We start from the raw sequence: 17983 nt of genomic DNA on the forward strand, positions 1-17983 counted from the left end.
AAGGATTGCAGTATATTGCTTTGTGTAGTATGAACACTTTAACAATGCTAATTTTCAAATCCATGAGCATGAAATATTTTTCCATTTATTTTTTAATCAATGTCTTCTGGTTTTCAGTGTACATGTCTTTCACTTCTTTGGTTAAACTTAGTCCCAGGTATTTTTTTAAATCCTCACCCAAGAATATTTATTGATTTTAGGGGGGTGGGGAGAGAAAGAGACAGACATTGATGTGAGAAACATTGATCAGTTGCCTTCCGTATTCACCTTGACTGGCGATCAAACTCGAAACCTAGGTACGTGCCCTAACTAGGAATGAAACCCACAACCTTTTAGTGTACGGGATGATGCTCCAACCAATTGAGCCACCTGTCCAGGGTCCCAGGTATTTTATTCTTTTTGATGCAATTGTAAATGGGATTGTTTTCTTGATTTTTCTTTCTAACAGTTTGTTAGTTAGTGTATAGGAAATGCAATAGATTTTTGTGTACTTATTTTTATCCTAAAATTTTACTGAAATAGTTTGTTAGTTCTAACAGTTTTTTGGTGGAGCCTTTAGGATTTTCTATATGTAATATTATGACACCTGCAAATAGAGATAGTTTCACTTCTTCCTTTCTTATTCGAATGCCTTTTATTTTTTCTTGCCAGATTGCTCTAGCTAGGACTTCCATTACTATGTTGAATAAAAATAGTGAGAGTGGGCATCCTTGTCTTGTTCCTGATCATAGAGGAAAAGATTTCAGCTTTTCATCGGTGAGCATGATGATATCTATGGGCTTGTCATAGACTGCCCTTATCATGTTGAGACACTTTCTTTCTATATCCAGTTTGTTTTTTACCACAAAAACCTTTTTTGATCCCTTATTTTCCCTTAAGGATCGTAATAACCAATACTAGTTAGGCCTTACCACATGCCACACACACAGAGCCCTTTACAAATATTAACTCACATAATTCTCATGATCACCCTATGAAATAGTTGTTATTAGTATCTCTGTTTTTCAGATGGAGAAACTAAGGAACACTGAGGAGGTTCTATTTCTAGACTTATCTCTATCCTCATAGATCTAAGGCATATAGTGTCCCCCAGTTTGTTAGGTCTCATTTGGGCAGAAGAACACAGTAATTCTGGAGACAGAGTACTTAGGTTCCAATCCCAGCTACCCTACTTACTAGCTCTTTGAACTTGGACAAATTGCTTAGTCTTCCAGTAATTCAGTTTTTTATCTGCAAAAATGAGCAAAATACCACCTATCTCATGGAGTTCTTATGTGTGTTAAGTGAGTTAATATAAACAAAGCATACAGAGCAGTCTCTGTCCGTTGTGAGCACTGCATTATCTCATTTTACCACAGTTGGAGTCAGCCCCATTGAGCTGTTCCACAACTCTGATGATAACTTGTGCTGATTCATCCATTTTCTCAGGTCTGCTCCCTGTAATGATCAAAGGCTGAGCTGGCAAGTGGCTTAATGAGAAAGTGATGTAAGTGAGGCCACAAAGAAAATAGTATAATAATGTAATAAATAATACATATTTATGCATACAATGTATATTCATATATAAATTTTTGCATTTTTACTGTGGTAAAATATGCACAAATTTTAGCGTTTTAAAATGTAGTTTAGTGGCACTAGTACATTCACATTGCTGTGTAATCAACAGCACTATCCATCTTCAGAACTTTTTCATTATCCCCAACATAAATGCTGTACTAATTAAACAATAATTCCCCATTCCTTCTTCTCCTCCCACCCCCTGGCAACCACTATTCTTTTCGTCTCTATATATTTTACTAAAAGTTTGCCTAAAAGTTCTAAGTACCTGATATAAATGGAATCATACATTTATATATATAGATTAAGCATCAAGAACTATGTACATGAGTTAGAAGTTATTCATATGCTTCACTTTTTTTCCTTTCTTCTTTTTCTTCCTCTTCTTCATTTATAAAACAAATTATCTTTCTTTGTTTTTTCATGTGAAAAAAATGGATCCCCAAATCTGGGGTGGGAGAAGAGACACATAGACTTTGGGGCAGGGAAATAATGGCAAAGAAGGGTGAGCCTCATAAGAGAAGAAAAGAGGGACATTAAGACATAAAAACCACCCTGTAAAAACACTAATAGTATGGTGAAAAAAGTAGAAATCCCCTCCCCCTTCATAAGCCCCTCCATTTTCTCACGTTTTATTTTTTATCCATGTTTTTCTGAACTCTTTCCATATTGGTGGAAGTAAGTTAAGCCATTCTTGATAGCTGTTTCTAGGTTTTTACTGTTGAAAGGCAGTCTTGTGGATAGGGACTTGATGGTCACTCAGTGTACTTAACTTGTTTTAGTTGGGATGACTGAAGTTGCAAAAAACAAAAATTCTGACCCAATTGACTTTGATAATAAAGGGAATACATTTCTAATGTAGAGTTCATCAGCAGTGTGGTTTAAGGTATAAACGGACCCAGAAATCTGTTGCTGTGGTTTGCTCATGGTGACAAGATGGCTGCTTTATCTCCAGGGGTTATAACTTCTTATTTATCACATGGAAAGTCCTACTTTCTGCTGATTGAAGTAACTTAGATTGTGGGTCTACTACTGATCCAGTCATCGTGTTGTGGCAGAGAGTACTATATTGATTGGCATTGGCTACTCAGGGCCCACCCTTGGAATGGAAGCTAGGGTCCATGTACTCAAATCACATGGCAGGGAGATTCAGGATCCTTTAGGAATGACTGATAGGTTGGCAACAACTAATAATATCCTCTATGATAGCACTTGGGTTATTAACACAAAAACATACATATTGTACTTCATAGGGCAATTTAGGGAACATTGAGCTTAAATTAAAACACTCCAAGAACAACTTGCCTTCATCATTGATTCACTGGGGGTATTTTAATTCAAGTGCTGACTTGAGAGCCTTTTCCACTGCCTATGATGTGACTCTGCTTCAGTGACTGAGTGTTAGATCCCAAATGGTAGTTGTGACTCTAGTCCTTAATAACAAATCTGCTCTTAAGAGCTGGACCCTGCACCCCATGCTTTGGAGGGTGCCACATACCACCAAAACTGATATACTGAAAGGCACATAGTATGTGGGCCTCTATTGGTACTCTTGGCCTGGCCCCTGCAGATGGTAGGGTTCATTGAAAGTCTCTCAATCTCTGCTCATGTGTAAAAGATGATCACAGCTGCCAAACAGCCTTCTGGGACTGAATGACCAACTGAGTTAGCTATCGGAGGTACATGCTGAACTAGGAAAGTACCACACACAAAGATTAATTGCTACAACATACAGTTGTTGCTACAAATATTCTGTGGAAGCAGGCAGACTGCTTTACAGGTTATGTTTTTTCTAAGTTCAAAACATTTAGTTTTGATTATATATTTTTCAATGATTTATGGCTCTCTTATTCAACTGGAATAGGATTAGTGAGAGAAAAGAAAGTTTTAAAATTTATCACATTGCAGGCTTCCATAATTCAAAAACTAAAAACAAAATTAAAACTTTAAATAAAATTTTAATTTAAATTTTATAATCATTTGAATAGTAGTAAATAAAAACATTTGATTTTTAAAATTGTCCTTTCATTTATGAACATTAAAAATATCTGGCAAAGCAAGATTAGAAAGTGAGCTCAAAACTGGCCCTTTAATATTGATCACATGATCACAAATCTCACTAATATTTTATCACTGTTTACACAGGAAAAGTGATAGGAAAATAGAATAGGAAAAGTGAATTCACCTTGAAGAGCCCTGTTGGATATGAATTTTTCCAGTACATTGAAAATGTTCATGTAATCTTGATGAAAGGGTATTTTGGGGCACATGTGTGTTGTAACACCGGGTGAGTGTTGCTCTTCTCATGGGCAGAAAGGGGAAATCAATGGATAAGTGAGCAAGAGTTGAGGGAGTAAGTGTTCCTAAGAGCTCAAGGCAAAAGACAAGTTTCAATAAAAAGATTTAGAAGAAGAGATTCAAGAATTTTATGTGATTTTGAAACTGATTATGTGATTGTAGATCAATTTCTCTAAACTGAAAAATTAGATGACAATACAAATACTTACCGTGTATTGGATGAACTCGTGAGAAGAAATTTTTTGTCATCTTTCCAGGAAAGTACAAAGGATAATGACAACATAATTATTCTAGCTGAAGATATAAAAGGCTGTGGTTAATAAATGGTTTTTACATTTTAGCAGAGGTTTTCTGCTCAATGCTTCAACTCAAAGTGATCTACAAACTGACACAGGACAGTGTGAAAGGACTGCGGATAAATAGTGTAGGAAGCCACAGGAGCTCACAGAAAAGAGGAACTGATCTCATGGAGAACTGGAAGAAAGGACTGGAAGGCCTCCTGCAGAAGTGATAAGGACTGAAGGCTGAGTTTGTTTTCATCAGGTGAAGTACAGTGTGTTGGAGGAATATTCTAGCTGAGGGAATAGCATGTGAAAAAGCAGGCAAGAACTGAGAACAGTAGGATCAGGTCTGGATGGTAGGATGAGAGGAGCAGAAGCTCAATAGTGTGGATGGGAGATAAGCAGGAGTCCTAGTCCTCCTGATTTTGTTTGGGTTCACTTCTGATTAGCCTGAGATAGATATCAACATTTGGGAAGATGAGGAAACTGTCTATCAATATTTTTGTACCGATTTTTCAACCCTTTTGTGACAAATTTTTTAAAAATGAAAAGTTAAAGAATGAAAGCAAATATCACAGATTATGTACTAAATTTGTAGCAATTGACCAAAATCTAAGTGAATGGATATTTTCCAGAGATTTATAAATTATTTAAAAATCTTATGAAGGCATTAAAAACTCAAAGAAAAGGATGATTTAAAAAATGCTATAAAGCTCCCGGTCAAGATGGTATAGATAAATGCTATTCTTGCTTCGTCCCAGGACTACATCAAAATTGCAACTAAACTACAGAATAACCATCACTGAGAACTGCCTGAAGAGAAGCTGCATAGAAGTTCTATAACTAAGAATGTACAGAAGAATCCATGTCAGGACTGGCAGAAGGGGGAGCAGATGATGAACAAGTTGGTCCTACACCCATGTGTGGCAGTTAAGGGAGGGATACCTCAGCTGAAGAGGTCCCCCCTGAAAAGCCAAAGGTCCCAGTCCTGCACTAGGCCTCCCAGCCCAGGATCCCAGTGACAGGAAGATAAGTCTCCATAATTTCTAGCTGTAAAACCAGCAGGGATTATGGCTGAGTGAGATGGAGTCTTCTGGAGTCCTAGGCATTCCTCTTAAAGGGTTTGCACATGGATTTACTGAGGACAGACTATAGAAAAAGAATGAAACAAAATGAAAACAAGTAATCCAGCATAACCAGAGTTCACAACATTCCTTATAGGATGCTCAATGAACTTAAGGGAAGAGTAGATGAACTGAACTCAGTTAGAACTTTAACAATGAGATAGGAAACATAAAAATGGAGATAGAAAACAAAAAATATCCAGTCAAAAATGAAGAATATAACTGAAATGAAGAATGCATTATGGGAATCAACAGTAGATTAGGTGAAGTAGAAGATCAAATGAGTGATTCGGAAGACAAAGTAGCTGAAAACACCCAATCAGAACAGCAAAAAGAAAAAAGACACCCCTCCTTCCCCCACCAATAAGAGTAGTATAAGGAGCCTCTGCTCTGGGACAACATCAAGCATACCAATATTTGCATTAAAAGGGTACCAGAAGAAGAGAGAGCAAGAAACTGAAAACCTATCTGAAGAAATAATAACTGAAAACTTGTCTAACCTGATGAAGGAAAGTGACATACAAGTCCAGGAAGAATAGTCCCAAACAAGATAAGGCCAAAGAGGCCCACACCAAGACACATTGTAATGAAATGCCAAAGGTTTAAGACAAAGGGAAAATATTAAAAGCAGCAAGGGAAAAGCAGTTGGTTACCTATAAGTGAGCTCCCATCAGACTGTCTGATTTTTATACAGAAACTTTTCAGACCAGAATGAATTGGAAGGACCCATCAATTCCACAAACTTGAGTATATATCTGAAGAAACCCAAAACATTAATTTGAAAAGACATGCATTGCTCTGTTCATTGTAGCATCATTTACAATAGTCAAGATAGAGAAGCAACCTAAGAGTCCATCAATAGACAAATGGATAAAGATGATGAGGTACATGTATACTATAGAATATTACTGAGACATTAAAAAGAATGAAATCTTGTCCTGACTGGCGTTGCTCACTTGGTTGAGTGTCATCCTGCAAAGTGAAAGGTTGCTGGCTTAATTCCTGGTCTGAGCACATGTGTGGGGTTCAGGCCAGGTCCCAGGTTGCTGTGCCTGAGAAAGGAAACTGACTGAGGTTTCTCTCCCTCATTTTCTCCCTCAATTCCCCTATCTCTAAAAATAAATAAATAACATCTTTTAAGAAGTTATAAAAAAAAAGTAAATAAAAAGAATGAAATCTTGCTATTTGTGACATCGATGGACCTAGAAGGTATTATGATAAGTGAAATAAATCAGAGAAAACACAAATACCATCTGATTTCACTTATATTTGGTATCTAGAAACCAAAATCATAGACACAGGGAACGTTTTGATGATTGCCAGCTGGAAAGGGAATTGGGTGAAAAAGAGGAAGGGATTAGGATGTGCAAATTGCCAGTTATGAAAACAGCCTTTGGAATGTATAGTACAGCAAGGAGAATACAGTCAATAATATTGTGATAACTATGTTTGGTATCAGATAAGTACTAGACGTATCTGGGTGATTACTTCATAATTATATAAATGTCTGATCTCTTATGTAGTACACCTGAAACTAATATTATATTTCAACAGTAATTGAAAAATAAAAAAATTAAAAAAAATGCTTTATTCAAAATTATTTGCTTAAAAAGGTATCAGGCTTAATATTCGTGAACTTCCACCATGGGTTCAATGAACAGAAACCACTAAAATTTAGGAGACAGAAAAATAATGGAAGACTTCTCAAACATTCTGCCAGAATAGTTTAACTGTGATACCAATACCAGGCAAGGTGTACAAAAACAAAACAAAACAAAACAAAACACCTAACAAAGCTAATTAAACTAGTTAAGTGAAATACAGTAGTGAACTAAAATGATACATTATGATAAAGTAGGATTAAATAATAAAATGCAGATATGGTTGAATAATTTGAAATTTTAAAAGTAACTTAGTACTTTATTAAATAAAGAATTCTAGGAAAGAAAAAATATCTTTAATTTTAATGCAAGTTACATTAACAATTAATAGAATTGCTTCTAATTTTCATTGCAAAATAATAAAAAGCAAGGAACAAGTGCCTTTATCATAATAACATTCATGGCAGTCCTAACCAATGCAATAGGAAAAGAATAAGAATTAAGAGGCATATATATTGTCAAAAAGAAAAACTTATATGTGGATGTCACTGCCTGTTTAGAAATCAAAGTGAATCAACTGAAAAACTATTAAAAGAACTATTAAAAAGAGTTCAGTAAGGTGACTGGGTATAAGAAATTAAAAGCATTGTTACATACAAACAATACATGTTAGAAAATGTTATAACAAAAGGATTCCATTAAAAATCAAACAAAATATGTGAAATACCAAGCAATAATCTTGGAAAAGACTATGCAAGATTTATTCAGTGTTCCTTTCTTACCCACAGGGAATATGTTCTAAGAGCCTCCTGTACATTCCTGAAACCTTGGATAGGACTGAATACCATTTATATACATGTTTTCCATTGATATCTTCCACCCACAAATTTAATGCCTTTTGCATCTTAACTATGACCTTATCATGTACTGTGGCCATAACTTTTGCAGTTTGAGGTGCACCAGCAAAACTAGCATGAATTTCTTTTTCCTCCTTCAAATTTCATGACTAGAAAAGTTTGTTGTCGTAGGTCTCAGCAACCTCAGAATAAAATATTTTTCTTTCCTTAAGAACTTTCACTTTTTCCCTTAAAGAAAGCACTTATGGCTTCTCTTCGGCACAGCCAAATTGCTAGCTTAAACATAAGCACTGTGATACACCAAGAGCCACACCAAGAGCCGATCTGAAAACCTAGATGGCTACTAAGTGACTAATGGGTTAGGGTTTATACAGTGTGGATGCTGGACAAAGGGATGATTCACATTCCAGGTAGGAAGAAGAGGGATGGCTTGAGATTTCATAAAAGCAACTAAAACTTATGTATATTTCTGAAATTTTCCATTTAATATTTCAGACTACTGGAACCATGGTTCTTCTTGCCGATTCAGTAAAGAATTACAGATCAGTAAGCCTATTAGCATGCACGCAAAGTTTATTAGTGAATGGGAGAGCAAAAGCAAGGGTGGCCAAAGGCCTGGGTAGCAAGCTTGCCCAACAGTGCCATGAGGGCCATGAGGGCCAAGAGCCAAGGGGCAAGCCCTTTGTTCTGAGGACCTATATAGTTGACACGATGGGGATGAAGAAGTTATATTTTGATTGGTGGGTAAAGGTGGAGCCAGCTTTTCTCAGGAGGACATGACTACCTAAACTTAGGTATGTATGAGGGCCTGTTAGCCCGAATCCTTATCTTGGACTCCATTTGTTCATCTTATTGTAAAACATGTAAGTGAAGGGAGGCAATAAATTAAAGTTGGGGCATTTACCCAAAGTTATTTATGTTTTTTTACCTTTGGGCACCGTGGACGCTCTCCCATCTTTCTGGCCTTGGGATAAAAGCACAGTTTCAAAGGCATTCTTTCCTAGATAGTGGAAAGCATACATAGAGTTTCAAGGACTGATCTCCTCCCGTGTAAGCATGGGTTTTCTTGTGATGTTGGAACACCTGGGAATATTATCAGACCAGACTCAGGACTGCTGAGTTAGCAGGTGAAACATGTCTCCTTCCACTTCTAACCTCCTCCATTCTAGAACTTGATAAATTCAGGCTCATCTAAAAAAGTAAAATTGCTCAGGAAGAGCAAGAAAAATTTGAGACTAATGATGGGGGAATTCACAACTATCCATACATATAATAAAACTACAGTAATAAAAAAAATGAGATACAGGAATGGTCATGTGATCAACAGAACACAGAGAATTCCAGAAATAAAATTACACACACATTCACAGGTTCAACTTCGAATTAGTGGAGAAAGGTTAGTTTATTTAATAGAAAATGATGTAGCAATTAGCAATTCATTTGATAAAAAAATTAGAGGACTAACACATGCATTTGGGTGATACATGAAAAATTGCTACCTCACTAGTAATCAGAATATGCAAATTAAAATACCTGTTACTAATTAGAGTGGTAACAGTAAGTAAAAATACGCAATGTTTTTGAAAATTTGGGGGAAAACTGGCCCCTTTCATGCATAGTTAGTGATAATGTTTTTGCAGTGCAACTTCACATAATCGTCGTCGGCAGCCGTCCGTCTTGAGAGACGATGGTGTAGCTTCTTAAGAGTCTATCTGCACCGCCGAGAATGGTTGTGCAATCCGACTCGGGAGTGACACGGTATCTGTCTCCTCCCATGTTGAATCGACATCTTGCGATGACGCTGGAGTGTCCTCTCCAGTGAAGCTGAAGCTACAGAGCCTGGGCAGGGTGATATGGAGGGTCTGCTGTTGCCCATGCAGCAGACCCCCCCTCTCTTCGCAGCTGAAGGATCCAAGGGAAAGACGGAGTCAATACAGCTTGGCTTCAGGTGAGCCGCAGGAGTTGCCGGTGTTGACTACAACGTCAAACCGCCTTAGGGACTCTGGCTCCGGATTTTCTGTCGGGGTTTACTCCCTTAGCCTTTCCCCTGAAGAGGTATGCCGCAAGGCAGCGGAGGTTTTTTGGGGTCAGAGTTTTCCTTCTCTGATGTGCCCTGACTGGAAGATCGAACCAGCGACACTTAGCTCGCAGGCCGATGCTCAATCCACTGAGCCAAACCAGCCAGGGCTAACTTCACATAATATACCAAGTAAAAAAATAAGTATGACCCTTGGCTTAAAAATTTCAATTCTAGGAGCCCACTCTACTTGGAAATATACACGGCAGTAATATCTGCAATTGCAAAATCTGGGAACAATTTAAATGTTTATAGTTGGGTATTGGTTAAAACATTCCATAGACTTGTACTACGTGACTGATAAACATGGTAGTGTAGATGTATATATACTAATGTGGACAAATTTGTAAGATGTTAAATAAAAAATCAAATGTCAAAATAATATAATTACATCTCATTGCACTGTGTGCTCACAAGTTTTATTGCACAGGGAAGTGTCTTAAATGATACATACTAAAATGTTATCTGTGGTCGCCTTGGGAAGGCGAATGGAAATGTGGGAGCAGGGTGGAGAGTAAGGGCTCAACGCAGAGGGTTGGGGTGAGGCTGTTCACTTTGGACTTAAATTGTTAAAGTACATATTCATTTTATAAAAATGGCTTTAAAATCTCTTGTAATCTAACAACAAGAGCTTGACTACAACAAGAACGGTTACCTTCCTCACTTGTTTTATTCTAAGCAGCTCCAGGGGCTTTACTTTTTATTCATTTTGCATATTTGACTTATCTATAAGACAGTATTTAAACACAGGGTTGCACAATAGACTCAAACCAGTTATAGCCATGTGTGATTACCATGCAGGAACATTTAAACCTTGGTCAGGCTTCCTGTTCTACTCATATAAGGTCATGTATGTTCAGGAATAAAATTAATTTTAATATTAACAATATACAAGTAAGAAAATGTATTGTGAAAAAAGTGTATGCAAAGGTTAAGTGACAAAAACTAAAAAAATAACTAACTTTGGAAATCTGCTTTTACCCTTCACTTCCCAACCCAGTGGTTTAGTCAAACCACATTCTAGTTTTAGGGGCCAGAGATAGAACAGTTTCTAACCAATGCTGCCATTATTTAAAAAATGGTGACAAGTTTATGATATATACACTAATGCTACCCAATAAAAAAGTATAAAAACTGAGAACATTGACAGACTTTGATGTTGCAAATAAATTAACCCTTAATGGCTAGTGCAATCAGGCCTACACTATAAAATTTCAAGAGACTAAAATTAGCATTGCTTCTCTATTCTCCAAGAAAGGTGTTTTTTTTAACTTAATAATTACTTTTCCAGTACTTACTGGAAATCCTCCCAATTTATTCCAATTTCCCCAGCTCCATTCTAGCCCAACCATATTTTAATATTTAGTACATTCACATTATTAAAAGATAAAGGTCTAAATCTCCAATAGACAGAAAGTCTTGTCTCGTTTACCTACTTGTAAAAAATGGTTGAATACAATTTTTAGATGAATAATGAAGCAACACATATTCTTCCTCCTTCCATTGCCATTTTAATAGGAAAAAATACAAACCATATTACCAAATATATTTCATATTGTTTTTGTAATGGAAATTTAAAAAACACTAACTTTATAAAATAAAAGCCCCAAGTAGAGCAAAGACATGAAAACAAGAAAGTCCTAGACAAAAGCTTGGATAAATGTATTTCTATTCTAGGAGTGGAAAGGATCTTTCCAAAGGGCATAAACCCAAATACAGAAGAAAAAAAGACTGCTAAGTCCAAGTATGTAAAAATTAAAAACATATTTAGCAAAATAAAAAAAACCCCACAAAATAAGTCTAAAGGACAATAACATTTGTAATACTTCCTAAAAACAAAGGGGTCTTTAATTTACAAAGAATTCATTCATACGAATAAGAAAAAGAACAATCCAAAAGAAAAGCTGATAAAAGATAGGAGTAGTCAGTTTAAAAGGTGGAAACTATTTTAAAAATACCAAAATCTATGAAAATATTGTGAAATCTCATTCATAATCAAGGAAACCACTCAAAAACAATAAGATACCATTTTTCTCAAACAGAAGATTGCAAAAAATTAAAGTGCTTGATGATACCCAGAGCTGGGAAGGTGGAGGAAAACATGCACTCTAATCACAGCACAGAATAGTCGATGATTACAAAAAAACCCCAAACAGGAAACTGGTTAAATTACGGAATATCTGGGAGATGAAATACAAGATAACCACTAAAAGAAGTAGATCTGAATGTATGTACGGATATAAAAGGTCTCTAGGATACACTAGTAAAAAATATAGTAAGTAAAAACAAAGGGAGTGGGGGAAGTACTGAACAGTGCACCAAAGAGGGGGAAAAAGTGTATTAGAGTCTACTGTGATTCCTGTTTGCCAAAGGCATTTAAAATACCTTATCTCTAGATAGATGTATGAAGGGTAGGGGAAAAGGGAGGAAGACTGACTTTTCATTTTGTAACATTATTTCAACAGGGGTTAACAGGGTGGATAGATTTAACTCATTCATTGTTTTCTTTGTATCTTGCTGTATTTTTTTTAAAAACCACAACATTTTTTTTATACACTCACACACAAAGATGTTAAATCAAAACATATAAAATTAAAAAATATAATAAATGCATAGGCACTTATATACACAGAGATGCCGACTGACATTAAGCCCAGGAGAAAGTCTATCTTTCCCGTATCACTAACTATCCTAACGTATAATGTCGAGTTGGCGAAAAAGTCTGTTATTTTTTTTTCGGTAAAATAAAGGACACTTTTTTTCATTTTCACCAATAATTTTATTGATTTGGATATTCTGACTATGTCTGCTCTCTCCCACATGTTGTAACAGTGACTGTTCTCAATTAATGTTTCTATTTGATTGCTATCAACTTGAACTGGTCTGCCTGTCAGTAAGAAATCTCCAGCATGAAACTTCATAAACCACGTTTGACAGATTCAATCAGTCACAACACCTTTTCCATAAACTGTACAAATCTTTTTTTGCATTTCAGTTGCGTTTTTACCTTTCTTGAAATAATAAAGCATAATATGCCAAAACTGTTGTTTATTTTCTTCCATCTTCAATATTAAAATGGTTACACAAAATTTCATCAATTTTGGTAAGCTTTTTTTTTAAATGCACATTGATATGACAGCTGTCACCATGCAATCTAACAAAATTGTTTTGAATGAAGTTACAAAGACAACTAAGTGCTACTAGAGCCATCTTATGGAAAAAAACAAATGCACTTTTTGGCCAACTCAATATATAGTTAATATTACCCAAAGATCTCTAAGTATTTCATTAATACTCATTAACCATCGGTAAGATTCCATTTTATATGGTGATTTAAAACTATGGGTACAATATATATCAGTGAATACAGAAAGAAATTTCAAGTGTCTCATCAATGTTCTGACCACTCATGATCTTTCTGTCCTTGTACCACCTCAGTTATGATTCAGAGACTGGTTTTTGTATCAGGTTCCCAAAATAAGCAGTGATTGTCTTCAATTTATTATTAAGAAAGTTTTGTTCTATTTCCACTTGCCCTCCAGGACCAGCTAAGGATGCCACCTAAAAAAAGGAACAGAAGAAAAGTCATACATTCACAATCATGATTTCAAAATAAAGTTTTCACTCCAATGTTTCATCAGATAATGACGACTCATCTTTTCATTCAAGTCTCTCAAATAAAGAGGGATCTCAAATGTTCACTCTCTTTTTTTTTTAATGATGGTTGTGTGAATATTTATTATATTATCTCCTGATTATCTCCTGGCCTACATGCCCAGTTCAGAAACTTCTCTTCTGTGTAAACCTTGTTCTCATTAAAAAAAAAAAAGTAATTGTTTGTTTGTTTATTTATTTTTAGAGAGAGGGGAAAGGAGAAAGAGAGAGAGAGAGAAACATCACTGTGAGGTTGCCTTTCACTTGCGCCCCCAACTGGGGACCTGATGTGCAATCTAGTCATGTGCCCTGACTGGGAATCGAACCAGCGACACCTGGCTCGCAGGCCGATGCTCAGTCCACTGAGCCACAGCAGTCAAATGTTCACTTAACTTTTCAGGTATTAATGCACCATTTGTTGGCAGAAATACCTGTTGTTTCACATTTCTGATATTATGGGAATGTCCACAGTGCTATGTTATTTGTATACAATCCAATCTCCAATGCCGGAAGCTAAAGAACTCAGAGGAAGAGAAAATGAACACATTTCCCCCAAATATCAGGTTTATTAAGATAGAAATTTAAAGAATAATTCACTTTCTTGAATACCCTTGTCCTGTTTACCTTATCTGTCGCATATTACCTTCTCATTTTTTCAGACACTATTTACTGAGTGCCCGCTACATGATACTTGGAATAATAATAATAATATATTAGAGGGCAAGTAAGGTATGATCCCACTTTCCTGAGTTCTAATCTCTGCTACCTACTTTTTCCTTCTCTAACTGGTCCCTTCTGCTGTTCTCCCAACCTAGACCACCTCCTCCACCTTTTGCTCTTTGGTGTAGTTTTATTCCACCTTCCCTTTAAAAAATTTATTTATTTTTAGAGAGAGGAAGGGAGAGAAACATCAATGTATGAGAAACAGATTGGCTGCCTCTTGCATGTCCCCAACCAGGGACCGAGCTGCAGCCTAGGCATGTGCCCTGACCGGGAATCCAACCGGTGACCTTATGGTTTGCAGGACAACACCCAACTCACTGAGCCACACCAGCCACCTTTACATTGAGGTAAAATAAAATGGTCCTTTGGAGGTCTACTAGAGTACAGTGACCAACCCCTTTACTGGGGATGCTAAAAAGCACCACTCCCTCTCCACCTCTACAGAGTTAACATCAAAACGATGCAATGCTTTACCCTAAGTTCTTACACAGATAAAGTTTTGTTTTAGTCCAACCTTTATTCATCCAACCTCTTGGGTCTTTTAACTAGCAAATATATTTATTACCTTTTAACCTATCATTACACCACTGAAGATCAGTTTATTGAGGCCACAGTGAGGAACAAAGGAAAGGAGAATGCAGTGGGAAGTCCTGGAGTCACTGAGTAGAACATGGAGTGTTGGAGAAAAGAATTGTACCCAAAGTACTATCAGGGAAAAGTATAAACAATAGGAGACCTGCTTTTCTGTAATTAATGTTGTAACTGAAATTGGCAAAATTGTAGTGTATTTTCAGAGATGTGCTGTTGGTCTAGTTGGTTTGGAGGCTGAAAAGTTCTAATTTCAGTGGCAATACATGTAATATATCAACATTGGGCAGAGGAGTTATTGTGCATTCCCAAACGAGTATGTACTTTTTAAAGCCTTTCAACTTCCTCTTAAAAAAGAAGCCACAGCTATAGAAATAGGGAAGAAACAACAGGTCATTCTACGGTACATTCTTTTTTTTTAAAGTATATTTTTATTGATTATGTTGTTACAGTAGTCCCAATTTATTTCACCTTAGCTCCCCTCTGCCCAGTACCTCCTACCCTCCAGCAATCCCACCCCCCTTAGTTTATGTCCATGGGTTGTGCATATAAGTTCTTTGGCTTCACCCATTCCTATATTATTCTTAACTTCCCCCTGTCTATTTTGTACCAACCGATTATACTTCTTAGTCCCTGCACCATATCCCCATTTCTCCCCCTCCCCCTCCCAGCTGATAACCCTCCAAATGATCCCCATACCCATGATTCTGTTCCCATTCTGGTTTGCTTAGTTGGATTTTGTTTTTATTTTTTAGATTCAGTTGTTGATAGTTACGAGTTTGTTGTTATTTTAATGTTCATAGTTTTGATCTTTTTCTTAAGTAAGTCCCTTTAACATTTCATATAATAAGGGCTTGGTGATGATGAACTCCTTTAGCTTTACCTTGTCTGGGAAGCACTTTATCTGCCCTTCCATTCTAAATGTTAGCTTTGCCGAATAGAGTAATCTTGGTTGTAGGTTCTTGCTTTTCATCACATTAAATACTTCTTGCCTGCAGAGTTTCTTTTGAGAAATCAGCTGATAGTCTTATAGGCACCCCTTTGTAGGTAACTCTCTACTTTTCTCTTGCTGCTTTTAAGATTCTCTTTATATTGAACATTTCACATTTTAATTATGATGTGTCTTGGTGAGGTCCTCCTTGGGTCTAGCTCGTTTGAAACTCTGTGCTTCCTGGACTTGCATGTCCATTTCCTTCATCAAATTTGGGAAGTTTTCCTTTATTATTTTTATACATAAGCTTTCAATTTCTTGCTCTTCATGTTCTCCTTCTGGCACCCCAATGATGGAGGCACGTTTAAAGTTGTCCCAGAGGTTCCTAAGCCTCTCATTTCTTTCAATTCTTGTTTCCTCATTCTGTACTGTTTTTTTCTTCCCTATGTCCCAAATCATTGATTTGAACCCTGGTTTCATTCCCTTCATCATTGGTTTTGTGTGGATTTTCCTTCGTTTCATTTAGCATAGCCTTCACTTCTTCCCTTATGTGTTTGCCAAACTTAAGCATATCTGTCAAACCTATGAGCATTATTATCACCAGTGTTTTGGACTCCACATCTGGTAGGTTGGCTATCTCCTCATTGCTTACTTCTCCCACTGCAACTTTGATCCGTTCCCTCTTTTGAGCCATACTTCTCTGTCTCCTCATCTTGACAGGCTCCTGTGTTTGTCTGCCTCTGTGTCTTAGGTGTCACACCTATTATGTTGTAAGGGTTGGAGCCTTAGGTACTCATCAATACAGGTGACCTGTTTTACCATGTTGTGGTGCTGTATGTGGGGGATGGGCCTGAGAGGGAACAATGCTGCTTGCTTAGCACTCGCCTCTTTTCCAGGCACTTCCACTTCCGTATGGGACTGGCGCCCCTCTACCTGTTGCCCTAGCTATTGTTCCCAGAATGGGTGGGTCTGCAGACATTCTAGGACTGTGGAGGCCCTTTAAACAAGCGGACTCTGCTGAGAGACCGGCAGTTTTTTCCTCCACCCCAAGCCCCACTGGTTTGCACAGTCAGAAGCAATGTGGCTTTATTTTTCCTGGTGCTGGGACCGTGAGCTGGGTGGTCTGGTCTTGTGCTGGGAGCACTCCCCAGGTGTCCTTCCTTACTTTATAAAGTGTGTGACTACGTTTTCCGCCGGCCTGCTGCTGTCGCCGGCACGAAAATGTGTCCTCTCCACCCTGGCTCCACCCCTACTACCTGTCTGTATGAGTACTTCTTTATATTTTTGTTTGTTGGACTTCCATGCAACTTGATTTTCTGGAACTTCTGGTTGTCTCTAGTTTTGAGGTAGTTGCATTCTTAGTTTTGGAGGGAGATGCAGTGTGTCTGTCTAGGCCTCTATCTTGGCCGGAAGTCCTATGGTACATTCTTAAAAGAAAAAAAAGTTGTCCCATCAAGACAATAACAATGCCAACATTAACCCCGGCCCACAAAGGGAAATAAGAGATGCTGTTTTTATCAAAAGAAATAGATGACAACAAAAGTCAAATATAGTATTATAATGATACAAAGCACACGTACATCCTACTATTTGCTAATAAAAATGTAATAAAGTACAACTAGAAATTAAAAAGTCAACTAGTCTCAGAGTGGCAATTATTAGGAATAATTGTTTATTTTCTGTTTTGACAGTCTAATTTTTTGCAAGGGCAAAAATAGTTATCTTTTAACTAATAAATGGCATTTTGATTAGTGTATCTAAAATGTAATTGTTTCACAAAATTTTTCTGAGTTAAAATATAACCTAGGTGCAGCATTCTCCCATTCCCTTAACAGTGATTTATTTAAAGAAAGTGAGACTGGCACACTGAAGTTTTCTGGAGAGGTTGTGGTGGGGGTTGGGGCAAGAGAGGGGAAGAGAAAAGAAAGAACAGGAAGAGTAAAGAAACCAAACCAGAGCTGAAACAACAGCAGAACATCTGCTACAATGGGTCTAGCAGAAAAAAAAGTCAGAAGGAAATTTTCGTACCAGTTCTACCAATATTTTGCTACATCAGTTTAGAAAGCTATTAAGATAGGCTCCGGCTCTCTAAATCTAAAAAATGGGAGCATTATCTATCTCCCTAAAGAAAGCATTTTGTAAGCCATAAATAAAATTACATTAAGATACATCTTGGAGAAGGTAGGGTAGCTTCTTTCCTCTGTCTCTCTCTTCATTCTTTACAGGGTTGCCTGAACTTGGGTTGCTTGGATAAAAAATGGAATAATGATGTGCTTACATGAGAGTTTTCTG

At 37.0% G+C, this 17983-nt stretch overlaps 1 protein-coding gene across 1 annotated transcript in view; it reads right to left on the reverse strand.

Annotated features, from left to right (window-relative positions):
- Positions 1-12729: 12729 nt before the first annotated feature.
- Positions 12730-17983, reverse strand: part of TGS1 (trimethylguanosine synthase 1) — a 56577-nt gene continuing 51323 nt past the window's right edge. The window contains exon 13 of the mRNA XM_090283688.1: positions 12730-13356. Coding sequence (XP_090139814.1) covers positions 13234-13356 — 123 coding nt within the window. The 3' untranslated portion in view covers positions 12730-13233. The remainder of the gene's footprint in view (positions 13357-17983) is intronic.

This window comes from Furipterus horrens, unplaced genomic scaffold, assembly GCF_987537825.1.
Source record: "Furipterus horrens unplaced genomic scaffold, mFurHor1.1.pri manual_scaffold_7, whole genome shotgun sequence".
In the NCBI taxonomy this organism is placed as follows: Eukaryota; Metazoa; Chordata; class Mammalia; order Chiroptera; family Furipteridae; genus Furipterus; species Furipterus horrens.